At 54.1% G+C, this 27,911-nt stretch overlaps 2 protein-coding genes across 3 annotated transcripts in view; one reads left to right on the top strand and one right to left on the bottom strand.

Moving 5' to 3' along the window:
• The window catches only part of FAT2 (FAT atypical cadherin 2), a 56,786-nt gene extending 51,379 nt beyond the window's left edge, over positions 1-5,407 (top strand). The window contains exons 22-24 of the mRNA XM_071443396.1: positions 317-470; positions 2,168-2,760; positions 3,819-5,407. Of these exons, the coding sequence (XP_071299497.1) occupies positions 317-470; positions 2,168-2,760; positions 3,819-4,351 (1,280 nt within the window). The 3' untranslated portion in view covers positions 4,352-5,407. The remainder of the gene's footprint in view (positions 1-316; positions 471-2,167; positions 2,761-3,818) is intronic.
• Positions 5,408-6,845: 1,438 nt separating this feature from the next.
• LOC139597743 (proton-coupled amino acid transporter 1-like) lies at positions 6,846-27,698 on the bottom strand. 2 transcript variants are annotated; one of them, XM_071443394.1, is made up of 11 exons: positions 27,584-27,698; positions 24,085-24,232; positions 23,301-23,391; positions 22,624-22,712; positions 22,298-22,393; positions 21,497-21,581; positions 19,227-19,445; positions 18,889-18,987; positions 17,335-17,501; positions 12,239-12,408; positions 6,846-9,518 (listed from the first exon to the last, which is right to left on the bottom strand). In XM_071443394.1, the coding sequence occupies exons 2-11, from the start codon at positions 24,225-24,227 to the stop codon at positions 9,250-9,252; spliced, it is 1,428 nt and encodes a 475-aa protein (XP_071299495.1). In that variant the 5' UTR covers positions 24,228-24,232; positions 27,584-27,698; the 3' UTR covers positions 6,846-9,249. The 2 variants fall into 2 exon arrangements, with proteins under 2 accessions (XP_071299495.1, XP_071299496.1); XM_071443395.1 differs by having other exon boundaries at positions 27,520-27,676.
• Between the last annotated feature and the right edge of the window lie 213 nt (positions 27,699-27,911).

Genomic DNA, 27,911 nt, shown 5'->3' with positions numbered 1-27,911 from the left:
CAATAAAGCTATGCCCTGACTGCATCTCTGATCTGTGTCAGTAGAGGACAGGCTTGACTTCTTGCTCAATCAGCTCCCTAGTGCCACTGTGTTGCCCCAGAATGGCCACCCAGCCTCCAGCAACTATGCCAGGTGCTGTAATGAACCCACCAGGCCTCCAGGGATGGCCTGGGTGTCCCACAGCATCTCTGCAGCAGCAAACTCCTGTGCCTGGGTAGCTGTGCAAGGGGCTGTGGGGGCCATCAGCACCAGGCTCTGCTCCTCCCTGTTCTTGCTCATTTTTTCACACGGATATGTTCGCTCTCACCCTCTCCAGGTTACACCTGCATCTGCCCCGGGCTGTTCTCTGGTGAGCACTGTGAGCTCGGGGACAGTCCCTGCGAGTCCAAGCCCTGCCTGCATGGGGGAACCTGCACCCTCTCAGCCACTGGCTACTCCTGCCACTGCCCTGACTGGTACCTGGGTGAAAGGTAAGGCCTGGGGGGCTTTGGGACAGCTGACATCCCGTGATGGGCTGAGAACATGAGCATTGCACCTTTCTGGAGCTCACCAGATCAACACACTCTGGGATTAATTGCAAATTGCAGGCGCCTGAGCGTTGCAGCCAGGAGGTGCTGGAGGGCAGAGCTGAGCAGAGCAGGACACAAATAACTCTGCCATCGTGTGGCCACTGCCTCTCTGAGCAGGAGGGAAAACAGAAACATCTCTGCTTACAGGTGCTTTGGTGGCTGCAGGTGCTGTGGGGCAGTGCAGAGGCTCTCTGCGATGGGACACAGTGCTGCTGACACACAGCAGCTGTGACAGGACCTGAGTTCAGCAGCAATGGGAACACCTTGGCAGTGGTGGGGGGAGCTCAGCTGTGATGGGGGCCTGGCAGCAGGGTACAGGCAGACACTGCCCTGGGTGGCAGGAGGGTGTCCTGAGGCTGGGAGAACCTGCCTGGCAGAGCTGTGAGGTGCCCCCTGCTTCAGTAGCCTGAACACCCACCCTGCAGGGTGCTAAAGAGGTTGTTTCTATCTGGGACCACCTCTACGGAGTTCATGCAAAAGAAATCTCTGTCCCAGCTCGCAGCTGTGATTCATCCAATTCAAATCCCAGCTCAAGACAGTGGGCATTACCACCCCAGCCCAGCAGCCCCTCCAAGACCCCCACCTTGCCTCCAGCCCAGCCTGGTCAGAGATTCCCAGTGTAGGCTCAGACAGCATCACACCCAGTTCATCCTTCTGCCTTGCCCATCACACCCAGTTCATCCTTCTGCCTTGCCCATTTAGCCAGCATGGACACTGGTCCTGTGGATCAAGGCAAAGGCAGAAATTATCTGTTCAGCTCTTGGAATAAAAGCACGTAGCTGAGCATTAGGTGGCAGTGTAATTCCTGACATCAGCCAGAGCTTGTGGGTGCATGTCACACACACCAGCTCACACATCCTAAATCACTGACTACAACAGGAGCAGTGCAAACCTCACAGAGTTTGTTCAATAATGAGGAAAAAAAAAAAAGGCATGAAAAGCCACTAAAGCACTGTATATTCACCGCAGCATGGGGAGGTCATTGCTCTTGGAAGGAAAGGTCCCCTATACTGTTGGCAAACATTTAGGTTTTGTGTGGAGTGGAGCAGGACAGAGAATCAGAAATTCCATCTCAGTTCTGCAGATGCTCCATAAAAAATGTCAAAAAATTCTCTCCAGCAAGGGTGTCCATTCATCACCTCATGGGGTAGTCTTTTCCCAAATGTTTTCTGCAACCTGCAGACATCCACAGGCCATCCAGAGGCTCCACAGAGCTTGGAGGACATGGGAGGCTTCATAAGAGGTTAACACACCTCACACTGATCCTAGGCTCCTTAACTTAACAGCATGGGAGCATCCCTCTATGCAGTGTTAGCCCTAGAATTCCAAACTCCTCTGAGGCAGAAAGCCCCCTATTTTATTTTGGGTGTACAACTGAAAAATAAGACCACTCTGTAAAATATGGTCTCTTGAACAGCATCATTTTATACTCAAGGATCCTCTGTCAGGATAAGCAGGTAGCAAGAATCCAACGAGGGAGGGAGAGCAGACCAGGACAGAGCATCCATGGGTGGTGTAAGCCAGAGCCTGACCAGGATCAGGCAGTTCTGGTGCATCCCAGGCTGACAGAGATCATCTCCATGCCTTTCTCCCCACAGGTGCGAGAGGCTGGCAGAGGAGTGCCCAGACAACCCGTGCCGCAACGCCGGGCGCTGCGTGAGCAGCCAGGGCTCCACGTACTGCATCTGCCCACCAGATTACCAGGGGGACTACTGCACCCAGCCCATCATCACCCCGGCCATCGTGCCCACGCACTGGGCGCTGGGCCCCGAGGAGATCGCGGAGATCGCGGCCGGCGTGCTGGGGGCGGCCATCCTGGCCACGATCTTCGTGCTGGTGCGCAAGCGCTGCCGCCACCGCGCCAAGGCGCACAAGCCGGTGGCCCGCGAGGACCCCGACCTGCTCTCCAAGAGCGAGTTCTCCAAGAGCGTGGGCGTGGGCACCCAGCCCGTGCCCCCCATCGAGCTCAACATCCTCGGCGACGCGGCGCACAACAACCTGGACCGCGCCACCCCCGAGCAGCGCAAAGGCACCGGCAGCCCTGAGTTCGTCACCTTCAACTCGGCCAACGCCCCCAAGCACCGGGGCACCATCGTGTGCAGCGTGGCCCCCAACCTGCCCCCCGCTGCACCCCCGTCCAACTCCGACAACGAGTCCTTCATCAAGTGCACCTGGGCCAGGGAGGAGATGGGTCAGTAGCCACAGATTCTTCTTGCTCTTAAATGTTCCTCTTTCCCTTGGGAAGTGGATCTGAGGTTTGCAAACATGCAGGAAAAATGGTGTTGGCTAAAGTAGTGTTGTCGTCTTATCGCAAAAGTTCCATGCCTTCTTGGTGATTTCTCACAGGCACCTCCTTAAAGCACTGACTCCCTCATAGCACAGCCAACAAACTCCAGCTTCCTTCTCAACCAGCTAACCCCCTCTTTTATAGCACTCATCCTCATTAGACACAGCTGTGGCCTCTTAAGGGCAGGCCTATTCCTAATCTTTGGTAATCAGTACAGCTGCAACTCCTCAGGGGTGAGATTACCTTCTGCACTATCTTTATTTTCTTACATTCTATCCCCCCACAAAGTAGGAGCAAAATCTGCCTCAGCCCTGCTATAGGACCTTCATTGGCTCTTCCTTCCTGGTTCACCACTACATCCCCGTTGTCTGCTTTAACCTGCTTGGTTTTGTACACAATCAGCAGGGAAGCCATTAATGCACAGCAAGTTGTGATCCTGCATCAAAAAAGCCTATGAAAGAGAAAAACTGGAAAAAGAAAATTAAGATCCTAAAAGCCAGTAGGGGTTTTAATGAAGACATTTGCATCAGTGCTTCTGGGCAGAGGGATGACATTCTCAGGGAAACACCTTGAATGGCTCTGGACAGCAAGGTTACCCCATGCAGGAGTTCCTCACAGGAGTAACTGCAGGGAAAGGGAGAGATCCAGGGCATCACTGCCCCAATCCCTTCATAACATGAGTTTCTTGCATCCAAACATAATGATGAAGTGTGTCTTTTGGGTGCTGGAGTAGTGGATATCTGTAGGCTGGTGGGAACGCAGCCTCAGCACGCCCATGGGTGATCTCAGGTCCCCACAATTCCCAAAGTAGCAGCTACACCTCCCCTATCCCTTCATCTCCTGTTCTCCCTAGTCTGCCATATTTCCTGCAGGCTCAGAGCCCACAGAGGGAATTGGCAGGAGGGCAAAAGAGAGGCACCAGCTGCTAGAGCTGCATCTAACGCAACTTTCTTTTGTTCCAGTCTACCCAGCAGAAACCACCTACTGGCCGCCCCGGTACCTGTCATCAGATGTCCAGGAGTATTCCCACTACGAGATCATCCAAGGCCCCCCTGCCTCCTCCTCTCACCCTCCTCTCCCGCCGCCGCCCCCTCCCCCGGCAGACGCGGAGCCGGTCGCTCTCTACGGGGGCTTCCCCTTCCCGCTGGACCAGAGCAACAAGCGCGCCCCCATCCCACCCCGCTACAGCAACCAGAACCTGGAGGACTTCCTGCCGCTGGGCCCCATGGACGTGGGGGCATCCCAGTGCCAGAACGAGTACACGGCCATCAGCTACTACCCAGCACAGCTGGTGCAGGGCGAGGGGGTCCCGTTCCAGCCCGAGCCGGGCTACAAGAGGGTCAGCATGCGCCTGAGCGTGGCCCAGCCCTCGTACGCCGACTGCGAGCTGGGCCACCAGCCCAGCATCCGAGCCCAGCCCCTGGCACCACCCAACTACGAGGGCTCTGACATGGTGGAGAGTGACTACGGGAGCTGCGAGGAGGTGATGTTCTAGCGGGGCTTGCTCCTGGGATGAGGAGAGAAGCACATTGCCACGCAGGACAGAGGGCAGGGGGCTGGCACACGCTGCTGAAGGGAGGCTTGTGTGTGTCCCTCTCAGCTTGCAGTGTCCCCCCCTGCATGGCTGGGTTGTAATTTTGGCTGGATCTTTCCCCTCGCTGCCCTCCACGGTGCTCCTGCTGCAAATGGAGGGGAAATGCTCCAGGCACTGCTGGGACATGGAGGATGCTCCTGGGATGCCAGTGACTAACCTGCCTCCTCACCAAGGGGACTGCCTCCAGCACCATGCAGGACCACAGCATGCTACCTCCTCCCACGCCAGGCTTCCTGGCCACAGGGAGGATGAGGAGGAGGGCAAGCACTGCAGGTATGGCAGCAGTCATGGAGGAGAAAGGTGTGGAAGGATTAGCAGTGCACAGCCTGGCAGTGCCCCTTGTGGGGTACAGAGGCTCCCTGCTCCCAGCTCTGGCTCCAAGGGCTTGCATCAAGCCAACAGTTTGATCGTGGAATGGATCAGCTGCTGCAAACCCTCTTTGTGTCTGCTCCCTGACACTGGGGGAGGGAAGAGGGAATGCAGCTGATCCCACCAGCACATCCCTGACTGGCTAACAGAAGTCCAAGGGAAAAAAAAAAAAAAAAGAAAAAAATAAATTTGTGTAGAAAAACCAAGCAACAAGGTTTGTTACAGCAGGAACCACCCACAGACTCAAGCCAGGCTGCCCAGTTGGGCTGTGTGCACACGAGTAAGGGAGACCCTGCCCTGAGGATTGTGTGCACAGCCTGGTCCCCATGGCTGTCACAGTCCCACACTGATGCAGCTGCACACCCCGTGCTGTGTCCCAGACAGACTGGCCAGCACTGCCTGGAATCTCTGCCCAGAGAGGGGCACTGAGGCTACTGAGCATGGGTTTGCCTGTTTGTCCTTGTGCTTGGACATGTATCATTCTTCGTGAGAGGTTTGCTTTGGTTGGTTGTTTGATGTAACTTTTTTTGTTGTTGAATTTTTGGAAAGTATTAAAAGAGTTTGGATTTTTTTACTATTATGATTTTATTCAGTATCTCAGGGATTCTCTTGTAAATAAATAGGACATCCTTGCCTACCTTCAGCCAAGGGAACAACAGCTTAGTTTGGGCACCAAAAGCATTCAGAAAAGTGCCAAGACAGCAAGTTAAACACTTTTTTGAGGATCCTGTAAGTGCCAGAGGGATGAGGCAGACAGGCCCACAGTACCCTGTCTTGCTTTGGGAAACCATGAGCCTCCTGTATCTCTTAGCTCAGGAGTAAAGGGCTTGAAAGAACCCAAACTGAAGCTTTTGATTTTCATCCCAAACAAACACCACTTGTTTTACCTCTCAAAGCTCTCATGCACTTCCATAAAACTCTTTCACCAGCTCTGCTCAGCAGAAAGCAGTCTCTGCCTAGATTAGACCTCTTTTATGTAGTTGGTTTTATTCTGTTAGGTAAATTGCTCTGATCCTAAAATAATGCATTTCTGTATTTTGAGGACATTTAATTTTGAGGTGTCTCAGCAACAGGGACCAATTTTCCCCATAGGGAAAACAGAAATTGTTCTTCCCAGCAGCAGAAGCAGCACAAATAACAGTGATGTTTTCCTTTAGATTTTTTTAACTCCCCAGGGTTGCTTTGGCCAGTGGTCACAACCCAGGGAAGGGCAAAGGCAGCTTGAGATGAAGCTCTGCTCTTCTCAGTAATACCTGGGAAGGAGCAGCCTCAGTAAAGCCATTTCATGGGATGGGGACAGCCCTGCAATGCTCAGCCCTAAGAAAGGATGGCTGTGGATCCCAGCATGGTGACTCTCCAGAGCCAGAAATACCTGAAGCACTTGGAGTGCCTGTGCTCAGCAGTCTCTCCTGCCCTGTCTTTCAGGTCACCTCAGATCCACAGTCCCCATCAGCCTGCAAAAGCCTTCTAGTTTAAGGAAAAAATTCTGCCAGATTTCTAAAGATGAACTTTTTATAGCACAGATTTCCCAACAGCCCTGTAATGACACACTGCAATGGCATGAATTATTCAGCAGTGAGGATAAGCTGAGCTGCAGCAGTGCTGGCAGTCTCCCAGTGTGGGCTGACTTTTGCTCCTTTGATCTCTAGGGCGGATCTACAGCAGCTCAGCATCCCCCATCTTTTTTTCACATGCCAAGCTCTTTTTTTCAGCTGCAGCCCCACTTTTGGCATAAATATGGAGATGAAAAACCAAGGCCCAGCTTTGGTGAGGCAGAGAAAAGCTCAGCCCTACAAGCTCAGAAGCTCTGCCCACAACCTACTTGCACAAATGAGGTCAAAAGAAAAATTAAATTTTCCAAGCAGCAAAGCTGGAACACTTTTATTTGAAACATTCACTGGGAGGGGAAATTGTGTGTGCTGTGTGGGGGTGGGAGCAGCACAGGATGGGATCCTGGCTGCCTGCTGGGCTCCACATCTCCTGCTCACTTCTTTTGGAAGAAGAACCCACACTTCACACCCCCAAAGCCTTTACACATAAAAAATAGATCATATTTATTGATTAAAGTAAGATACATGATTCAGGTGCAGCACCAGCTCTCCTGCTGGGCAGGCACCTGTGCTGTACACTGACAATATCCATAGGCACAAGACATGGACGTGACCATTGCTATATTTACACAGACAAGTTTCTTGGTTACTGAGCAGCCTACAATACACAAGTGTCAAGTTTTCATGTCCATCATTGACCCCTGGCTCAGCAGAGCCCCTCACACCACCTGAGTCACCAGCACAAATTGCCCCATCTTCAAACACCCCTGCTCACCCCATTAAAAGGGAAGAGCTGCCAAACCCATTTAATGCTTCTGTGATATCCCAGCCCCCTTAGAAATGAGGTCTTCACTGCTGCTTGCAAAGTGAGTTTGGATGCCCAGTGCCAGGCTGGGCACATGCCTTGGCACACAGCTGTCCCTAAAATGTGGCCAGCCTTCTTCAAGTGCTCTACTAGCAGGGCAAGGGGAAGCATCACACATCCCCTGCTCCTCACAGCACTCCCTCCTCTGCTTGACAGTTCTGACTCAAACCCAACCCCAAGGGCCACTCTGGGGTCAGGACACAGAGATGGACATGAATATTGCACTTGTCCCGCTTGTGTCATGCCCTGGAGCCCCTTCCCAGCCCTGGGTGCTTCCTCTCTATCCCCATGGTGCCCTCCAGAGGGAGGATTTGAGTTAAAGCTTTGTTCTGCTCCCGACCAAGCCAAAACCTTCCCCAGCACAGCCTTGGACAAGACAAGATGAGCCCCAAGTGATGCAGAGAGCAAAGAGGGGCTGGAAAGGGGCAGAGACGTGGCACAGACCCACCCCACACCTGGCCATGGGTGCACATAGTGGCATGTGGCACCCAGAGCTGCAGCAAAGGGGCACAGTGCAGACACAAGCAGCAGGAGAGAGGCAGGGACACTGTTCCACACAGCCCGCCCCTCACAGAACCCAGCCAAACACCGAAAATAACTGCAAACCTCACCCTCCAGCAAAGATGGGAACACAGCCCACTGGTGCTGTACTCAGCCTCCTTTCCCACCAACAGCAGCCTTTGTCCACCCCCAGGGAGACATGGCTGCAGTGGGATGAGGGATGAAGGCTCTCCAGAGAGAGCTGGCAATTGGGAGATGCTGTGAGCAGGCAGGAGTTCGACCTGTCCTCTGGAGGACGCATTTGCTCCCTTGTCTTAAAAAAGTAGAAATCCAGTAGAAAGGTGAGGAAACTCTCTAGGGAGGAAGTTGGGCTCTCAGAGAAAGGAAAGCAGCAGTGCCACGGGACCATCCCCACCAGGCATGCACCAGCCACGACAAAAGAAGCAACAGGAGCACAGGGAAAGGTGCCAGGGAGCTGCATCCTACAGGAAGAGAGGAGCTGGGCAGAAACAGAGGATGCAGAGGGAGTGCAACCAGGAGAGGAAGGGTTAAAAACAGAAATATTATGGAGTTTTTGTGTGTGATTTGACATTCAGTATCAGCCTGCAGAGGCAGGCAGAGCGTGCCAGGGCCAGCTCAGGCACTGTAAACAAGGTGATGTATCCTTGTGGTGTGTGGGCAGCATGTGGTGACCCCTGGGGAAACCCCCTCCCACCCAAAGGGGACCAGCTCAGCCCCTCATTATGGCAGAGCCTGTTTGCTCCCCACACACCTCAGTTCTGTAAAGCTTCTGAAAGCCAAGCGCTGGGTTGGGATGGGGATAAAGAAGTGTCACTACTGAAAGCGTGGACCAAGGGTCAGCAAAACCTCCCAGTGCCCAGCTCCAGGGCCTGCTCAGACTTCCTGCTCAAGGCAGCTGGAAACAGAGCTGAAGCACTGCAGGAGCCAGTGCCCATGGATGGGGATCCCACTGAGAGAGTGTGGGCCCCAGCATGCCCCGCACCTCAGGCTCTGCCCACCCTCCCAACAAGGCCAAGGTGAAGAGGGAGCTCCACACTCTCTAACCTGAGCTGAGGTTTGTCTGTTGCTGTAAAAATAAAGTGCTCAGGGAAAAAAAAAATAAAAATCAAACTGGCACAAAAAAGAGTAGTCCCTGTTCCCCGCCCTGACTGAAGGGACAGGGGAAATATGGAAAGGTTGGGATTTTAAAAAATAATAAAATAAAATCTACATCCCCGGGATTCCTCACCTCTCAAAGTGCCTATTTACAGAGGAACTGTTTTGCTCTACCACCTGCCCTAAGAGCCCCCAGGGAAGGCACTGCCCCAGCCTGGACCCCACCTTCCAGACAGAGCCCAGGGCAGGATCCTGCTGCAGCTGGGCCGTGGTGCTGGGCAGCCCCATCCTCTCACAGACCAAACCCACCACGCTTCCCAAGAGGAGAGGGGAGCAGTGCCCGGTGTCCATGCAGCCCCAGCTCAGCACCCAGAGGGGCCAGCGGGGCGAGGGGACGGTCACTGCACCAGGACAGTGGTGGCATTCACCACGGTGGCCGCGGGTGCCACCAGCTCCACCAGCGCCTCGTACGTGCCCACCACGAAGCCCACAAAGCCGAAGAGGCTGATGGCGATGTCCTTGGCAATGACAAGGGGGTGCATGCCCTCCGAGTAGTAGGTGGCAATCTCCAGCAGCGGGGGGAAGATGAGAGCCAGGGCGCTGCTGCTGACGGAGCCCACCAGGGAGATGACGAGGTCCAGGCGCGGGATGAGGATGGCCAGCACGCCTGGAGAAAGAACAAGCACGACATCAGTGCTGCCACCTCCCAGATGGCAGAAAGGCTCCTCCCCGTGTCAAAGCTAGCAAAACCCCACCCAGGCAGGCCACTGGCTGAGTCCCACCTCTGCCCTCCTCCCTGACACAAGACAAGGCTGCATATTTTTCCAGCAACACCTCCCCAAGAAGCAATTAAGCTGTTAAATTAACGAGCCTTTTTGTCGCCCTGGGCGCCACCAGAGCGAGCTGCAGGGCTGAGCAGGATGGGTGCTGCTGGCTGCCAGCATTCCCGACCCCCCTGTGCGAGCCAGCACTCCTGCTCCCCACACCTGGGGAGCCATAAAGCCTCAGAAACCCCATAAAAGCAGGAGAAGGGGAGAAAAAGGCATCTCCCCCGACCCCAAATCAATCCGTGTGGTTTGCGTGTGTTTAGAGCTGCTCCAGCAGCAGCACGCCCACGGCACAGCCCGGGGGAGAACATTTGTTAGGAATCATTTGTTAGGTGAAAACTGCAGCCAAGGAAAATCCCCCTGGGAGACTCCTGACAGCTTGAGCTTAGCAGTGTGAGCTTCAGCTTTGGGATATTCCTGCTCCTCCTCCTGCATGGCACCAGGAGGGGACAGAAGGATGTCAGAACACATGAGAACTCCTTGCAAACAAAGCAGACTTCAGTGCTTAATCAGTGACCAAGAGAAATAAATTGGTTTATTGCTATGAAAGCTTTTCTGCTTAGAAACAGGAGACACCTAGAAGGGCCAATGTGGAGCAGCCCCTGTGGAGAAGGGACATCTCAGGGCTCCTTATAGGAGGGATTTGTTCTCTCCCTGGCCATCAGCTATAGGCAAGAGAGGCTGTTAGAGCCTCCCTGAGCCAAAAGTCACCCGTGGAACTACAGAAGAAGGAAAGTTTGGGAGACTGACTGTGCCACTACTGCAACACTGCTGTTATCTGGATAAGCCTAGAGATAAACCATCCCTTCACCAAGGGAAACAGCAACAAAGGTCCTGAGCCAGTTTATCCTGGTGCTCAGCCCTGAACAGAGCCAAATGAGTGCTCTGCTGCAAGCAGCATCCCTGCTCCAGCAGCCTCTGAGGAGTGCAGAGCAGCTCCCCTCCAACAGCATCCTCAGCCCACCCCACACTGCTGTTTGGACTCAAAACTAAACAAAATTATTAACTCCCCTCTAAAACAAGCAGATTTGAAGCACCAGCTGCAGTCCTCAGCCTCCGGGGAAACGGTCTGATTTCTGCAGGTATTAATTCAAAGAGGTTTTAAGCATGCTGGTTTTGAAGTTTAAGCTTGAAAGAGACCCATACACCAGATTGCATCCTCTCTTTAGAAGCCAAAGCCCTGGTGGGGGCTTGTTGTGCAGCCACACAATCCTCCAATGAATATTCATGCAACCCCCCTAATGGCTTTTATCCTCGGCAGGAGCCACAGAGATCCCTTAATGGAAGGGTGAGGGGAGGAGGTACAAAGGAACCTGCATCCTTCCACCAACACCTCTGCTGCCTCCCTACCCCCAAACAGGAGGGCACTGCCGATGCCTAAAGCCATCCCAACTCTCCTTCACTTCCATGGCTTGGCACAGCCCAGCACCCCCCAGGAGAGGCTCCAACCCCACAAGCAACTTCCAAGTTCACCCACAGCACGAGGGGGACCAGAGCATATCACCCAGCAGGGCAGGATTTCATCCCTGCACCCTGTGAGGACATCAAGGCTTCAGGAACTCAGCACAGAGGAGATGGGCTTTGCCCACCTCTGTTAATGCACCGCTTCAGGCCTTTCATTAGTGAGAGCCAGAAGCAGCAGCACCCTGCTGCACTCAGCCAGCTCCACCACCCTGACTTAGCACCTTGCTCCTCTCAAACCCAAGGCAAAGCCAGCTGGGGCACAGGGCCAGGTCCCTGATGCTCAGCTCTGGTGCATCAGCAGCATCAAGCCATGGAGCAAAGCTCCATTTCAGCAGGGGACGCCAGGGAGCTCAGTCAAGCATCTCAGCTGTGCTGACAACAGCAAGCATTTGGTCCTCAGGAATCAAAGCCAGCCAAAATCAGAGACCACCTGATTTGCTCCACACCTTTCCCAAAGGTCCACCAGGCTCAAGTCAGGAGCCTGATCCACCAAAACCTCGCTACAGGCCCCAGAGACCATGAAGGGAAGGGAGCCTGTGGGGCTGCTCCAGGCACACCTGCCCAGCAGCACACCAGAGCTCTGGTTATGGGTCACCTCCCCCTGTCAGCTGCCTCCTGCTGTGCTCCATGCTGCAATGAGTGTGTGGGCACAAGAACAGCCCACCCCTCACAGTCAGTGACTCCTTTGCAGCCCTGTCCCCATCACACAGGCACGAGGAGCCTGGCTGCACACTGCCTACAGAAAACAGCCTCTAGGCTAGGCTGCCCTGGCACTGAACCCTGTGCTGGGTGGTCCACGCAAACCCTGGTGGGACTCGACGTCCTGCAAAACTGCCATCCCCAGGCCTGAGACTCCATGGGGATCTGCCACTTCTAGACAATGCAGTTTCCTACTCCTCTACTGAGAAGACTGGTCCCATACAGAGGGGGCAAAGGACCACGGCTGCTGCTCCTCGGAGGCGCCTTGTTTGTATGAGCCAGGCCCAGGGACTGCCAGCTGTGAGGGCTAAGGGTGCTGGGGCCAGGGGTGAAGGCTCAGTGGGAAGGAGGTGCCACAGCATCACAGGGAAGGTCAGACAAGGAGGTTTGTACTCACAGGTCACACAGACCAGGGCCATCCTGAGGAGCAGGTTGACCAGCCAGCCCCAGCGCTCCGACACCCGGGCCACGAGGGGAGGGATGATGATCTCGGCAGGCACGTAGAACTGCACGGCGTAGGTGAAGAAAATCCCAAAGGAGAAGAGCAGCTTGACAGCTTGGTACAGCCTGCAAAGGACAAGGACACAGTGAGACAGGCTCTTGCTCCAGCCCCTGCCACATCAGCAGCAGAAAAGGATGCTCTGCAAGGACTTTTGTGAGCTAAGGGTCTAAACTCCCGAACATCCTTAGAAAATTAGGGGTGATGCATTTAATTCACAAGGACCTTCACGGAGCAAGAGACAGCAAAGATGTATCAGCTGCAGCCATGATTACACATTCCAGCTGCTGCTTGGCTTCTGAGGAGGGGGAAAAGGACAGCACTGCTGGGATAAGTCTGGGCTTCCATGCAGAGTGAACATCACAATGTTCCAAAAAAAAAGTCATGTGAACAGGCAGCTCAGCCTCCTCCATCAAACAAAAGGAGCAGCTATTTTTGGAATGCTGCATGGTACATGTTTAGGGGGAAGAGAGTTAAAAGAGCAGTTTGGGCTGAGCAGAAGGCAGGCAGAGTGCAGAGAGGCTGCAAGCAGCACCTTGGGCTCACCCCAAGTCAAATCGCAGGGTGTCCCAGATCCTGCAGTGATACAGTGTGGCTGCAGGAGAGAGCCCGTCTCAAGTGACCAAAAGGCACCTCCCAGCCCCATCTCTGCCCTCAGCTTCCCAGCAGCAGAAAAAGCCTCTCCAAAAGAGAAGTAACATCTGGTTACCTCACATATGGTCCTAACCCTTCCCCAGCTCAAGACACACTAACCAAGCAGGAAACATGGGTCCTGGCCATACCACTTGGGTAAATAAGGGGTGGATCCAAGCTGAGGAATGTATCTGGCTCCTGCCTTCCCTCTACCTTCTTTGGGCCTGTGCCCTTCTGTATGCTGGGTCTCAGCACCCACCTTCTACAACAGCCTTAAATCAGAGAAATCCAAGTATTCCCATGCAAGGCAGCTTTGAACACTAGTGGCAGAGTCTGGCAGAGTCAAACATTTCCCACAGATGGAGTCAGGGATCACCTAACTGAATGGAATGTTACACAAGTCTATGGGACCAGTCCAGATGTATTCAAGGTTGCAGCAAACAGGAGCCTGAAGCCACCTTATCATCTTCAAAAGAGCAGGGTGCTCAGGGAGAGGACTTATTGCCTTGGGAGAAGAATAATATCCACCTTCAAGAAGGATGAGAGAAGGTACAGGCTAATCAGCCTCACCTCAATCCCCAGAAGAATATAGGTTAAGTGCTCCTGGTATCTATTTCCAGGCACATAGTGGACAGTAAACAGCCAGCAGGGATTTGCCAAGGGGTAATCACGGAAATATCCTCACCAGTGACCTGGATGAGCTTTCAGTGACCCAGAGCACATTCTCATCAAATTCCAAGCAAGATCAAATTGGAGGAAATGTCTGACACAGCTCAGAGCAACAACATGATGTCACAAGCAAAGTTCAAGTGCAAACACAAATTCCCACACATGTGAAGGGCTGGGGCCAGGAGAACAGGACCTGGGGGTCTTGGTGGGCAGCAGACTGAACATGAGCCAGTAGCAGGACCCTGCAGTGATGAAGGTCAATCACAAAGCAGGCTGTGTTAGCAAAAGCACAGCCAGGAGGTGAAGGACAGGGATCAAGAGATTATTTTCTTGTTTGGGGCTTGTGCATCTTGAGTATTGTGTCCACCCCTGATACTCCAGCACAGGACACTGACTTATTCTGCAGAGCAAGTTGAGTGCAGGCTACTAAAATGGTTGAGGCTGGAGCATGATGTCTAAAAAGAGGCTGCAAGCCCTGGGCTTGTTCACCATGATGAGAAGGTTAAAAGGGGATATTATTAATGTCTTCAGCTGCCTAATAGGAGGGCATGGAGGAGAGGGTAACAGCTCTTCTTGGAGTTGCACAGAAGAATAACCAGGTGCAATTAGACAGAGCTGCATCTTCAAAGGATGGTTCAGGGCCTGGATTGGTAGGCAATCACTGTCCTTACTGATAGTCAACACTTAAGCTGGTGAGAGGACCCAGTGATCCCATGGTGTCCTCTCCAACCTGAATTACCCTGAAGTTCCAGACACAAGCTGAACACAAAGTTACCTCCAGAGTCCAGAGTGCACCTGTGCAGCCACACGCGTGCACAGGAGCCTTGAGCCACAACCCATGGCTGGCATATCTTATCACTGCATTCCCAAGAAAGGGATTCTATAAAAGCCATAAAGTGCTCCAGGGCAATCTAAGATTAATAGTTGTTATTAAAACAAGTACAGAGGAAGGCTGTGTACCTGTCCTGCACAGGTCATGAACCATGACAACAAGATCAAAGGGCATTTTAAATACCCTTTAAAAGAGGAAGAATTCAAGCATTACCCTTGATCCACAGAAAACAAAAGGCCCATGCAGGGCCTTGGAGAGGCACTCTGCCAACCACAGCAACGCCTGCTTCAGCCAGATTGCCATGCCAGGCCATCCCAAAAGGCTGCAAGAAGTGAAATACTCTCCTGGGACCATAAGCTCTGCCATTACCTTCAACTGGCCACATGCAACCCAACAGCTTCCCCCTCATTACAGCATTTCTTCACCCTTCACATAGTGCAGTGAGGCAACCCTTCCTAGGAGGCAAGGAAGAATTTCTGCATAGCAGCACCATATTTTGGACACTGTGGTTAGACCTGAGCACTGGGAACTGACACACTCCTCATTTGAGGAAGCTGTGGTTTCAGAGAAACGAGACTGGAAAAGTCCTTAGTCACCCTGCAACTCAACGATTCCTGCAGCACTCACCAAATCTGCTCCAGAGACCTCCAGGCAATGGCTGCAGCTAAGGAAGGCTGCAGAACCTCCACCACAATCCTTGCCTTGTCTCCCAGGCTGCAGGCAAACCCCATGACTTCTCACCCACAGTCCTTATGACCAGCTCCTACAGCCCAGCCTTTTACTGCCAGGAAGAAAACCCATGGGCGAGGCAGGATGGGCAAGACTTTCATTTCAAGAGCAAGTCTTCACCCAGCACCTGTGGTTTAATCTACAGGAGTGGTAGTGAAGGCTTTATCTCAACTGTCACAGCCCTTACTTGAGATAACCCATTTCCAAGTCCAACATCCACTGCCAAGAGGCAACATGCACAAATATCAAGGGTGACAAGTGACAAGGACCACAGCACACCTTCCCTGCAGCTGGCCTGCCACATGCCCAGGCTTCCCCAGACACTGCTTCCAAAGGGCTATTCTCTTCTCACTATCCAAAAACCCTATGGCTACTTTTAGAAAAGTAACTTTAGAATGCTTCCCTTTCAGAAAAGTAGTTTACTTTAAGAAAAGACAGAAGGTGTGGATACTCCTACAAACATGGATTTGCACTCTTCTCTCTGTAGCCTAGCAGGTCAGAGTAATCCCATTCTAAGGACCTGTTCTAAGGGAATGTCATTCCTCAGGGCACACAGAACTGAGATTCCCTGCAGAAGCCCCTTTACAGCATTTCAGGTCAGCAGATATCATTGCAGGCTGTGGCATGCAGAGCCCAAATCTGGAAATGACCTGCTTTCCACCTTCAGGAGAAATAGCAGCATCTCATCCCCTCCACACTGTACTTCAGTTTACTGAGCAGAGGGGATTCACACCTCCTGTGCTTGGCATGGTGGGATTCAGACCTCCCTATAACACAGGCACATCCTTGCACCAGCCCCATCCCTCCTCACTGAGAGCAGGGACCTGGCAGAGCTCCCAACACCTGCAGGGGACAGGACAAGGCTCTTGGCAGGAGCAGGATCATCTACCACAGCAACACCAACATCCAGCAGTGCAGTCACTACACAGACCCAGCATGAATGAACATCCATGCACTCAAAGTGAAAAGAAACCCACACAGCAGTAATTAAAGCAAAACCAGGCTCTATTTTTGTCAAACCTTTGCTGTCTTCAGAGCCCCAGCTGTGCAGCTATACCAGGACAGCATGTGGGAGCACCAGTGACTCAAAACTTGAGTCCTGCCCAAATTTACTCCAACAGTGAGACAGTGAGTCCCACTGCAAGGTGCTGGGTGCTACTAGGAGCAGAGAGGATGGGCTGAAGTGGAGGACAGGCACCCCCAGCTCCAGGTCTCACTCTGGTCTCTTGCAGGATTTCAAGCCAACAGAGACCATCAAAGAGGACTGCTTGCATTTCTCCTGTGGAAGAATATGGAGCCATGACACTGAGCAGCCCCCCATCCTCAGGGACAGAGCAGCACACAGCTTGGGCAGCTGCTGCAGCAGCCACCAGCCCTGGCAAGAGGAGAAACAGCCCCTCCAGGCAGGCAGGCATGGGGTCAGGCATCAGGGCTCCAGAGAGAATCTGGAGCATCTCAAGAGGCTTCACCAGATCCCAGAGGACAGACAGGTTTGGGAGGCTGCTGCAGAGCTCACCCCCCACAGAAGGAAGGGGTATTCTCATGGCACCAGTGCTCATAGGCAAAGCATTGGCTCAAGATGAGCCACATCCAGGCACAACGTGGAGCCCAGAAGTGGGAGTTTCAGCTCCAGGCCTTCAAACAAGGAACACAACCCACACATGAAGATGTCACATCTCACTCTGGGAGCTCCCAGCTTTGGATTGGTTTTTCACATGCTACATTTGAGGAAGAGAAGTTTTGCACAATTCAGTGATGTTCTGGTAGGGCTGCATGGGGGTTGTGTTCAACATCTGCTAGTTAGTGCACTGCTGAGCCCCCAGAAAATGCCACAAGGCTCCAAGAAAAAAACAAGAGCTGCACCTACCCAGGCAGGGACCTTCAGGGACCCTGATGAAGCAGCCTGAGCTCCAAAACCAGGCTCAGACACTACAGCAACAAGCCTCTTCCAGCACATGCATCTGACAATCCTTGTCAAACTCCTTGAAGTTTGCCTATGGCACAGTTCCTCAAGATTCCTCAAGCTCACCCAGATTAGCTCCCGTTAGGAGTGAGGTCCCTCTCTCCCACCTGCCTATCTGGGCCCCTCATTCCACACCCCCCAGTCCCTCCACTGCCCACAGGGACTCACCAGCAGTTGGGCAGGTTGAGTGTGATGCTGGCCTGAATGTCTGTCCCGAAGCGCAGGTAGCCCAGGACACCCAGGCTGATGTACAGGATGGTGACAATGCTCATCCCCACGTACAGGATCACTGGGAACTGACGGGGCTTCTTCATCTTGTTCTCCAGAGGCAGCACCTGGGAGAAGAGGAGGAGGAAGATGACAGAGCAGCAGGTTGCTCGTTCCTCTATACCCCCCTCAGCCCCAAAAAGAAGGAGGGGCAGCCCCATGGTCAAGCACAGCCCACCATGCCAGGATGGGATAGTCCCACGTGGAGCCTGGAGAATCCAGCTGAAAACAAAACTATACTGGAGATCTGATTTCTGTGCTCCCATTGGAGCACAGCAATTGTATTAAAAATGGGACCTGCTCCCTGCCCCTGACAGGAGCTGTGCCCAGTGCTGGGTCTTGGGGCAATGCCAACCACCCATATCTTGGGTGCATTATGCTCTGCACCCCAAAACAGCACAGCCATGCCCACTGTTTCACATCGTCCTATTTTCCCCAGTAAATTCTGGAAGACCAAGACACACTCTTCTCTACTAGCAAGTTTATCTGGACAGATTTCAACCAGGCAGGACAATAAAAAGAGCAAGGAGAAGTAATTCTCCCACCTCTATACTACTGACACTAAATATAGGCCTTCAGCAAACAATTTTATAGCTGTTCTTGGGTGGTGTTGATTTCAAGAAGAGAGACAATGGCAGATCTGGTGAGGAGGCAGGACAAGAAAAACTTTTATTTGCTTCTTCACCTCCAAGTCAAGAGAGGAAGAGAGCATTTGTGCCTCAGTGCTGGCAAGAACTCTCTGCCCAGGGCATAGCATTCAGTAAGCACTCCTCCTGTAATGGATTTGGCCCTCTCCAGCCCTGTGTTTACACAGCCAGCTTATATTAAGAGATGAAAACATTTTTTCTTCCTTTGAAGGGAGCTCCCGGAAACAACTCACAACATCTTAGGGAGTAATTAAGATCTCCACCCACCCACCCAGCTTTTTTCACAGACACAGTTGGTCTATTTACAGCAACTTGCATGAGAGGCCCATTTGCATGGGCAGGCTGGGGCCACGCTGCTGCCAAAGGGAGATCTCAGTGCCCCCGCAGCAGGGTGGGAAGGGAAGGATCACATTTTTTCATGCCACACTTTTTGGCCTCCCATTTAAGCCACTTCAGGATCCAGCCTGGTTACAAGACTCAGGACAATTCCTCATCTGCAGGTCAGCCAGCAGAGCCCAAGGCAGAGGCTGGTGTGATTCCCAATCTACTGCCAGATAAAGCCACCTCTGAAGCAGCAACCAACCTCCTGAGGTTTGGAGCACGTGCTCTTCCAGCCTCAGATGGAAGCACCAGAGTTTGACCCAGGAGATAGCCTGGAGCTAAAGCTAACAGCACCATCCAGAATTTGGGCTACTGTCAGAAAAGTTCAGCTGCAACTGCAGCTGCAAAGCAGAGCAGGTGCTGCAGCAAGTCCGAGCAGGGCTGAGCCTCCTGTGTAGCATCCCCACTGCCACATGCCCAGACTTACCACGCCAATGCCTTCAAAAGCAAAGATTGCAGTGCCAAAGAACAGAGGGTAGGTCTTCCAGGCTGCTGCTAGAGGCAGGTTTCTGGGATCAGGAATATCCTGGAAAAAAGCCCATGTAGAGTTCAGACACAGGGAGGACGGGGAAGACCTGGCCTGTTCCCATCACTCCCTGTCACAGCCCCACGCTGCAGGGAAAGCCCTGCAGAGCAGAGGGAACCATCATGCCCACAGGAACAAGCAGTACCCCACAGCATCCAAATGCCCCATTGCCAAGCTCCCTCCACCTGCCAAAACATGGGAGAGCACAGGAATGGGAGAGGGGAGCCATACACACATACCCTGACAATGTACTGGTAGATCACTACAAGGCTGACAAGCATGGCCACGTTGGCCAGCATGGAGAAGATGGACAGGACCTTGAGGTTCTGGATGAACGTGAGCAGCACCACGAAAGGCAGGATGGAAAGCATGTACAGGCGGGAGTCCATGGTGGGGGTCATCACCACTGTCCTGTTTGGGCTGCAGTCATTGGTGGTCCCATTTGCAGCAGACACAACCTGGGGAAGCACAGGAAGCCCTGGTGAACTCCATCACACAGGTCTAAAAGCCACAGATCTTAGCAGCCCATCCCAGGTGGGTCAGAGTACCTCAAGAGGTCACTTCAAGCACAGCTAGCTGATTAAAATCAAACAAACACATGTCTTCACACAGCTCTGAAGCAAATCCCTGTCATCTTGCAGAGGGCAGAGGTGCAGAGGGCAGGGCTATGGCACCTGAGCCAGGATAGCAAATCCTGCCCAAGCCCAGATACAATGAGCAGGAGGACTCAGCAGCCAGGCACACAGAGGGCAGAAAGCACAGGCTGCATCTTTGCACTGCCCACAAGGTCAGTTGAGAAGAAAGAGGCACCAAGTGCTATTTCCAAAGGTATCCTTTCCCTCTTGCTGCACCAAGTTGTTCTCTAAGTCACACAGTCCTTCAGTCACCCAGTGCCCCGTTCACATGCAAGGACATCTGCAAACTACTGCTGGCCCCCAAGTTCACTTTCTCATGACAAACCATTCTTTCCTTGGGGTCTTTCATTCCAAAGGCACTCCAGGCCATGTGCTCACTTCTAAAGGCAGCTCAGGCCTAGGAACGGGGTGGCTGAGCCATCCCTCCCAAGAGCATGGGCTCCCTGAATCACCAAAACAACCATGACCAAGCTGGTTCAGGTACCAGGTCCTGTCCAGTCACTGCAGCAAAGAGCAGTCTGCAAACTGATTTAACCTGCTCCAGAGCAAGTCCTGCCCCAGAGGAGAGGCTGAAGAACTCTGTGTAAACCAGCATCCTCTGTGGGAGAGGGCAGTGCAGGGCCATGCACCCATGGGACAGTGCTGCTCAAGCCTCAGCCTGCCCTGCCTCTTCGTGGCTTGCTCCAAAGCCATTTTCCAAACCAAAGCCCTGCCCAACACAGTGGCACCTCGCCCAAGGTACCACCTGCACTATGACTCTCCACCTAACACGCTATTCCTCACCACAAAAAGAAACAAGCAACACTCCCCTCTCCCCACCCAAAAAAATTCCAAAACCAAAGCCAAGGGGTTTCCCACCTGTGGCCTAAAAAACTGGTGTGGATTTGCAGGTTTTTGAAAATTTCCCCTGAGGCTTGAGACAGCCTTCAGTCTTTGCTGTGAGGGGCTGAGGAGAAAGAACAGGGGGCTGTTCCCAGGGGTGGGGGCCAGCAGCAGCCTGGCCCCTGCACACACCCTGGTCCCTCCTGCTCTCAGGGCTGGTGGATCACCAGTGTTGACCTATTTACTCCTCCTGCCACCCAACAATGGCAATCTCCTCACTGCTGCTGCAAGAGCAGAGGAAGAATCTCACACTGGAGGGACGCCCCCTTGCTCCCCAGGAGCCCCCTCTGAAGCTGATGGCCACCACTGAAAAGCTGACAAAGGGCACAGCCATGGTGGCAGTGACCAGAGCACAGCAGGAACACATGGGGAAAAAAGCTGAGCAGTGCCTGCAAGGCACTGAGCTGGTGGAGGCTGGGAATGGGGACTCATTATCCCCAGTTTCTTGCAGAACAGGAGCCAGCCAAGCGGTTCGGGGTTTCTGTTTATTTCCTCCTGAGGCCTGGCAGGAAGAAACTCTTTCTCTAAAGATGTAATTAAGCTTCAGAGCCACAGGATGAGGAAAGAAACTGGAATGCAAACAGATCCAAGGAAGGGAGAAGAGAGGTTCACAGCAGGTCTTGGGACTTACACGTTACCATCGACACCAATAAACCAATTACTGAGGGGGACAGGATAGAAAAATGCACAGTGCCTCTGCTTTCATCCCTTTCCTGTTGTTCCCTCACTAAGGATGGCCTCACTTTTCCTGAGCAACACAGACACCTCCAGCACCTCTGCAAAATCACAGAGATTCTCAGGAAAACCTGCTCTGTTTGAACAGGAAAACCAATCCTCAAAAGTATCTGGGCAGAGGAGCGGCCTTTTCAGAGCAGCATATCCTACAGAAACCAGACCTTTGGGGGAAAACAGGGCACAGGAGCTAAGAAAAACCCAAGCACCTTCACACCCTCTCACCTCCCCCCAGCTCATGAAGGAGGTGTAAGTCCAACCTGTTTCAGATTGTCCGCCAGAAAGACAAAGTACACACAGCAGAAACCCAGCTGAGTGATGATCAGGAAAAGTCCCACTATACGCCTGGAAAGCAGAAGAACAGCATTTGTTAGCCAGATCATAAGGAAATAAGAGCCCACTTGGGTTCCACTTGCAGAGCACAGCAATGCTGCTCTCCCCAAGGTTGGGGTGTACAGGTCAGAGCACACCCAGCTCACTTCTCTGTGATCAGGAGAGAGGACCTTCTCTCCACCCAACCTCATAGATCTCAGGCTCTCCAGTCTCCCCCTCTCAGCCTTTCACAAGGTCAGGACCAGCCTTAGGAGAAAAGTCTCCCTTTTAGGTTCAGCATATCCAGTCTGTTGCTGAATTGTCAGAGCTGGAGGCAACATTCCCTGGACACAGGAACAGGTGATTGCTCCCATCCCCTGATGGGCAATGATCTGTGTGATGCAATGTGGGACACCCATAGGGCAGGGAGCAGCCACTGGACACGTTCCATGTCTAGCAAGATGGGCCAGCACTGCAAGACCCTACTCATCCCTTTGTTATGCTGTGGAGACTTAGTTATCCCACACATTTAGTGTAAGTCACATCTGGCTGGGGACAGTACTTGGATCAAAGACCTCAGCATTACCCTCTGGGGGACACTGAGCACTCAGGGCAGGTGAGCCAAAGAGCATTTTATGGCACTTGTGCTTATCTGCTGACACAGCTCAGTGACCAGAGGCTCTTCTGTCCCAGCTGCAGCACATGCTAGGCTCAAAGACGAGTCCCTGCCTGGGGCAGGGGAACAGTACCTTCCCCAGATGGCATGTGTCCTCAGGCAGGCACTGGGAGTTGCCTCCAGCCCATACATCACAGCACCTCCATAGTCCAGGAACTGCTTCTGGAACCTGTCCAGAGAAGGGAGAAGGATCATCACATCAGCACTGTGTGCTAGTTCCCGAGGCAAATAGTGACATTAAAAGGAAAACAGTTCCTGTGAAAAAGAAGAGAAGTTCCCAACTGAGGATTTGGCATGAGCAACTTGCTGCTGAGGGGCTTCAGAAAAACCCCAGGGCTTTTTGGGTAAGAGGGAAGAACTGTAGGAGTTGCAGGGCTGAGAAGGGGAGTTGCTCCTTACCTGTTGCAGAAGTGATGGGCGCATTTGACCAGGATGCCCATGCAGTGCACAGCCACAACTCCCATCACCAGCAGGCTCAGAGGACCCAGCTGCAGGGAAGAGAGGGGGAAGGCTGCACTCTGATGGCCAGAGGCAGAGCTGCACTGTGCCTTCTACTTCCAGACAAAACTCCACGGGCTGGGTGAGTACAAACACTGCTGGAGGCTGAACCAGAGCTCTGGTGCAGCTCCCAGGAACAGCCCCCCAGGACCAAGTAACCTGACAGAACCACAAGCTTGGCAGGAATGATGCAAAATAAGCAAGTTGGGGCAGTTTGGCTGTAGCAAAACACTTCTAGGATTGTTTTCCAAACTATTTTGCATATCTCTGCTATACGGGTGATGAAGAGGTCATGACCTGGACACAGTGTCCTGCCTGACCCCAGCAGAGGAAACCACAGGCCCAGCTCACACACTCACCTCCCCCATACCAGGCAGCAACAATGCAGGAGCAGCAGGAACAGTCTCAGCAGTGAAACAAAGCCACAGAGCTTCAGGTGCAAACACGGGCAAGTCACCAAACAATGAGAGGTGATTGGGCATGGACTCAAGCCCCAAAACCCCCAACACTGGCCATGTGAGCTGCCCAGTGCCTCGGGGTCACTCTGCCCCACAAGCTCCAGCACAGCAGGGCCTTACCAGGATGCCAGCATTCTTCACAGCCAGAGGCAGCCCCAGCAGCCCTGTCCCAATATTCCCCTTCAGCAGATGGATCAGGGTCTGGTACCACCTGAGGGAGAGCAGATGCAGAGGTCACTGTCAGCAGGTGCCCACATCCAGACCATACACAGTTTATCCTGTTAAGGGTCCACAGCAGCTCTCAACTGCTGCAGGGAATGCACATGGAGGTCATGATCCTGTCCCCTGAACCCACCTCAACCAGGTGGGACCCAGCTAGGTGTGAAAGCAAAGACTGAACAAACAGATTTTGGATGGGCGTTTGCAAAACCAACTTCATGGCAAAACCCAGCATAAGCACAGCCCAGCACCAAGGACCTGCATAAGGAAGTCCCTAAGGTGAAGGGATCAGTCTCTGTCAGGCAAAGACAGCATCCTCTGCACACCTGGGCACAAGGAAGCCCCCAGACCACAGCTGGCTCTGAATGTGGGCATGCTGTTTGCTTGCCAGAGTTCCTCATTGAATGAAGGTGGAATGGGAAAATATTGGGAAAAGCATCAATCACTGCCCACTGCCAGCAAGCCCAGCTTCAGCAGAGAGCAAAGAGCTACAGTGGGGCAGCTGCCACTTGGTGCCAGCACCCCACAGAGGCAGGACCACAGCTCTGCCCTCATCACCCTCATGAGATCTCCCCATAAAACCACAGTTCCACCATCCTCTAGCAAAGTCAGCAGGGAGTCAGCACAACCTCCTCCACCCTCCCCAGTGCCAGGCCAGCCCAGGAAGGAGGGAAGCATCACTCACGTTGTTCCGTTGGTCTCCCCGAAGCGCTGGTAGGACTCGGGGTGGGCAAAGCCATTCATGCCATCAGGAGGGCTCCCCTCAGGTGTCACATCTGTGGAACTGTAGTCGTTGTAGTCCTCGCTGCGGAGGCGCCGTGTGGACATGGTCTCTGTGGGGGCAGTGGCATTAGGGGTGCCCAGCTCAACAGCCCCATCCTCAGGCACCTTGGGGTCAGCCATTGTGCAGAGAGACCGGCTCGCACTGCCCGAGCAAGGTCTCCTCCAGGGCTGTTATACAGCCACGTGCTCCCGCCCCAGCAATCACAGAGCTGGCATGTCCTAAGGTCAAAGGTGCATGGCACATTCCCACTGGCTCTTCCTTCAGGCTCGTGCCCATGTTTTGGGCACACCCAGGCAGAACGGGGTCAGGATCCTGCAGGCAGAGCCTGGATGTGACCCAATTCATGTCAGGCACGGGAGCTGTGTACCTCTGCTCTAAGGGTGGTGAGTGTGACACCACAGGCAGTGGGGTAGGAGGGGACATGCTGGCACTGTGTCCCCTGCTCTGGCACTTGGGACTAGGGCTGTCAAGTGGACGGGCCAGGAAAGTGTAACTGCTTTAAACTCGCACACAGTGTGCTGCAAGGGAACAGCTTGCTCTTGCCAGGGAAGGGAAAGTTTCCTAACTTCTCTTTTTTTCTTTTCCTTTTTATTTTTTTCCTTATTGAAGAACTTGTACTAAGGAGAATTTTTACAAAAATTTATTTTACTCCCATTAGTGAGGAGCACAGACCATGTGCTGAGAGCAAAACACCTGCCCCAAAGGTTTCACAGCCAAGGAGGTGCCTATGGGGAAAAGGAACTTCCCAGGATGAGACACCTGCACAGCCTGGAGCTCTTGCTCCAACAGAAACTCCAACAGTGTCCAGCAAACCAGGAGCACCAGCACAAGCCTCACCAAGGACACACACCTCATGCCTTTGTCTGGAAAACAATCAGCTGGTTCAATTCCCACACATGCCACACCCAGAGTATCCCAAACACCCACCGGGAAGGAGCACCAGAGGCAGGGAAATTATGTGTAAGGCTCTTGCGCCACAGACTGGTGTTCCAGTCCCTGCCCCACGGCTCCTCTGGGCTGTCATGCCCCAGGCTTCACACCTGCTCCAGCAGTCCTGGTGCTCCCCCATCCCACTCCCCAGCACTGGTAAAGAGCTGGGAGCAAGAGGAAGCAGCAGAGAAATGTTACTACTGCAAAAAAACTGTCTCGTTTCCTGGCAGAGCTCTTCATGAACCCACCAAGTCATGCAAGCGCCTGCCAGATGCAACCTCAGCACAGACCAGCACATCTGGCCGTGCCAGGAATGCTCAGCCTGGGCCACCTGGGTGCTGCTTCACCCACAGAGCACACAGGCATTCCCCAGAGCACTGCTCTGCCAACCTGGCTGCTACATGGAAAACAAGCCAAGGGCTGCAGCCGCTGGGAGGGAGGGTCCAGCCTGGTGATCAGAAGGGTAGCAGGGAGCAGGAGTTTTCCCTCAGGTCTGGATGCTCCAGATCCCAGCTGCTCTGGAGCAGTTATCCAGGCCACAACAGCGGTGCTGTATTTCCTGCAGCACCAGGCAACACCAGCAGCAGGAAGCAGCAGTGTGTCCCATGGAGTAGCAGGCTCTGGAGCAGCAGTGAGGCTGGCTGGCAGGCACTCCAGAGCCAAAGGCAGCACATGCATCACTCCTGCCCAGCCTCCTCCCTCACAGCTGGGATGTGTAATCATGTCCTGAACCGGCTCTGCCGCAGGCAGGGCCATCCGGCGGGGCAGGGACCGGGAAGAGCGGCAGCAGGAGTTTACACAAGGAAAGCGTTAGAAGCCGTTTGTCATCAGTGACAGCCCAAGGGGCAGCAGAGAAACCTGGGAGGCTCTGCCAAGCCCCCACGGGCTGGCAGAGGGCAAGGAGAGTGGGCAGAGGTGGTGCAGGACTGGGTTGGGCATGGGTACCCTTCCCAAGGATGGCCTGCACAGCATCCAGAGTATCCAAGAGCAGTGAGTTTGAGATAAACACAACGTGCTGACATCACTCTGCCTGATTGCTCCCTGTGGATTTTTTTTTCCCTTTCAAGCAGGCCTGTCTGCTTTCTGCTTTGAAGAGCCAGGGAAATGCATTCATCGTGACTTGCCTGCCTTGTGTCTGGATTAAAGGTTGCATAGCAGCAGGGAGCGAGCACTCTGCTCTACCTCAACCAACAAGGAAAAGCTGCAAAACTTGTCTCATCCACAAGAAAAACATTTAAAACCAAAGCAAAACCCCACTACACCATTTCCTTGTGATTGGAAACAGCAAAGGCAGGAACATTCGGTTCCCACTTCAAACCCAACTCCTCAGCCACTCTCATGTGCTTTTTTTGCCACCCACACACAGAAGCAATTTCATCCTATTAGGAAAGCTGGGGGGGGAGTAGTGACAGCAATTTGTCCCTTACAGTGACAGCCCCATGCCAGAAGTCAAAAGCAAGTTGTTACTTGCTGCTGACCGTGACAGCTCTCCCCAGCTGAGCTGGGGTTATGTGTAGATCAGGAAATCTTCCAGAAAAGCGAGCTTCACAGCAAAACTCACTGCTGCTTCCCACCACGCATGTTGAATCCTTCATTTCCAAAGGACTACTTATAATAATCCACCTCAGCGTGACACAAGGGAGAGCCAACAGCAAGCCCCTTCCCCAGGCCACCATGTCCATGCCAGCCTGACACCTCCCAGTCACAGCATCAGTCCTCTTGTCCCTGTGCTACCCAGTGCTTCCACAGCTCCAGAAAGCCCCCAGATTCACCTTTCCAACATTTCACAGCATGGCCCAGCACCCAGAAAGGCTGCTGGGCACAAACTCCACAAGTCCCCACAGCTCCCACCCCAGCCAGGCTGTGCTGCCCAGCTCCCCTTGCCCCTCCACAGAGCAGCACAGCTGAAGCCTGCAGAGTGTGGAGCTCCCTGCAGCCTCCCAGTGCCACAGAGCATCCCGCACCCTTCCCAGCAGCTCACATCGGGGGCTGTGCCCCCTACACTGCACGGCATGCCCGGAGGAGCCCCATGGGGGGCCAGCCTTCCTGCAGGGCATCGCCAGCACGCCCAGCACACCCATGTCAGCCTCCAGCACACCCATGTCAGCCTCCAGCACACCCAGACACCCCCAGCACACCCATGTCAGCCTCCAGCACCCCCAGCACCCATGTCAGCTGCCAGGACCCCCAGGCCCTGAGCACCCGCCCATGCACAGGGGCTGCCAACGAGGCCCCGGAGCCCCGAGTCCCTCGGCGCACCCCGGGTGATCAGCGCAGTCCCTCAGTGCCCCGAGCACCCACGCGGGACGGCGGCACTGCCGGCACCCCGCGCATCCACCGCGCCCCCGGCTCTCCGGGCACGCGGCGGGCTGACAGGCGGCTGGCAGCCCCCACCCACCGACCCACCCGCAGCCCCGCGGTGCCAGTCCCGGTGCCAGTCCCGGTGCCGGTCCCGGTGCCGGTTCCGCACCTCTCCGCCGCCCGCACCGCCCGGCCCCGCCGGGCCCGCTCGCTCGGCCGCGTCGTCACGTGACCGCGGCTCAGCTGAGCGCGGCGCGTGCGCGCGGGCAGCGCTGAGGGCGAGGGGCGGGGCCGGGCGGGGCCGGGCGCGGGCGGCGGCGCCCCCTGGCGGCGGGCGGGCCCCGAGGCCGCTGTGGGGAAAGGTGGGAGCGCCGAGCCCCGAACCCCCGAGGGGCGGCCGGGGACGGGAAGCGAGCTGGGCAGCGGTCTGGAGCACAGGACTGTGAGGGAACTGAGGTTGTTCGGCCTGGAGGAGGCTCGGGGGTGGCTTTATCACG

This window comes from Agelaius tricolor, unplaced genomic scaffold (assembly GCF_023055355.1).
Source record: "Agelaius tricolor isolate 1412-34295 unplaced genomic scaffold, bAgeTri1.0.p SCAF_18, whole genome shotgun sequence".
In the NCBI taxonomy this organism is placed as follows: domain Eukaryota; kingdom Metazoa; phylum Chordata; class Aves; order Passeriformes; family Icteridae; genus Agelaius; species Agelaius tricolor.
Note: the sequence above shows the minus strand (reverse complement) of the source record. Positions and strands in the feature narration are given on the sequence as shown.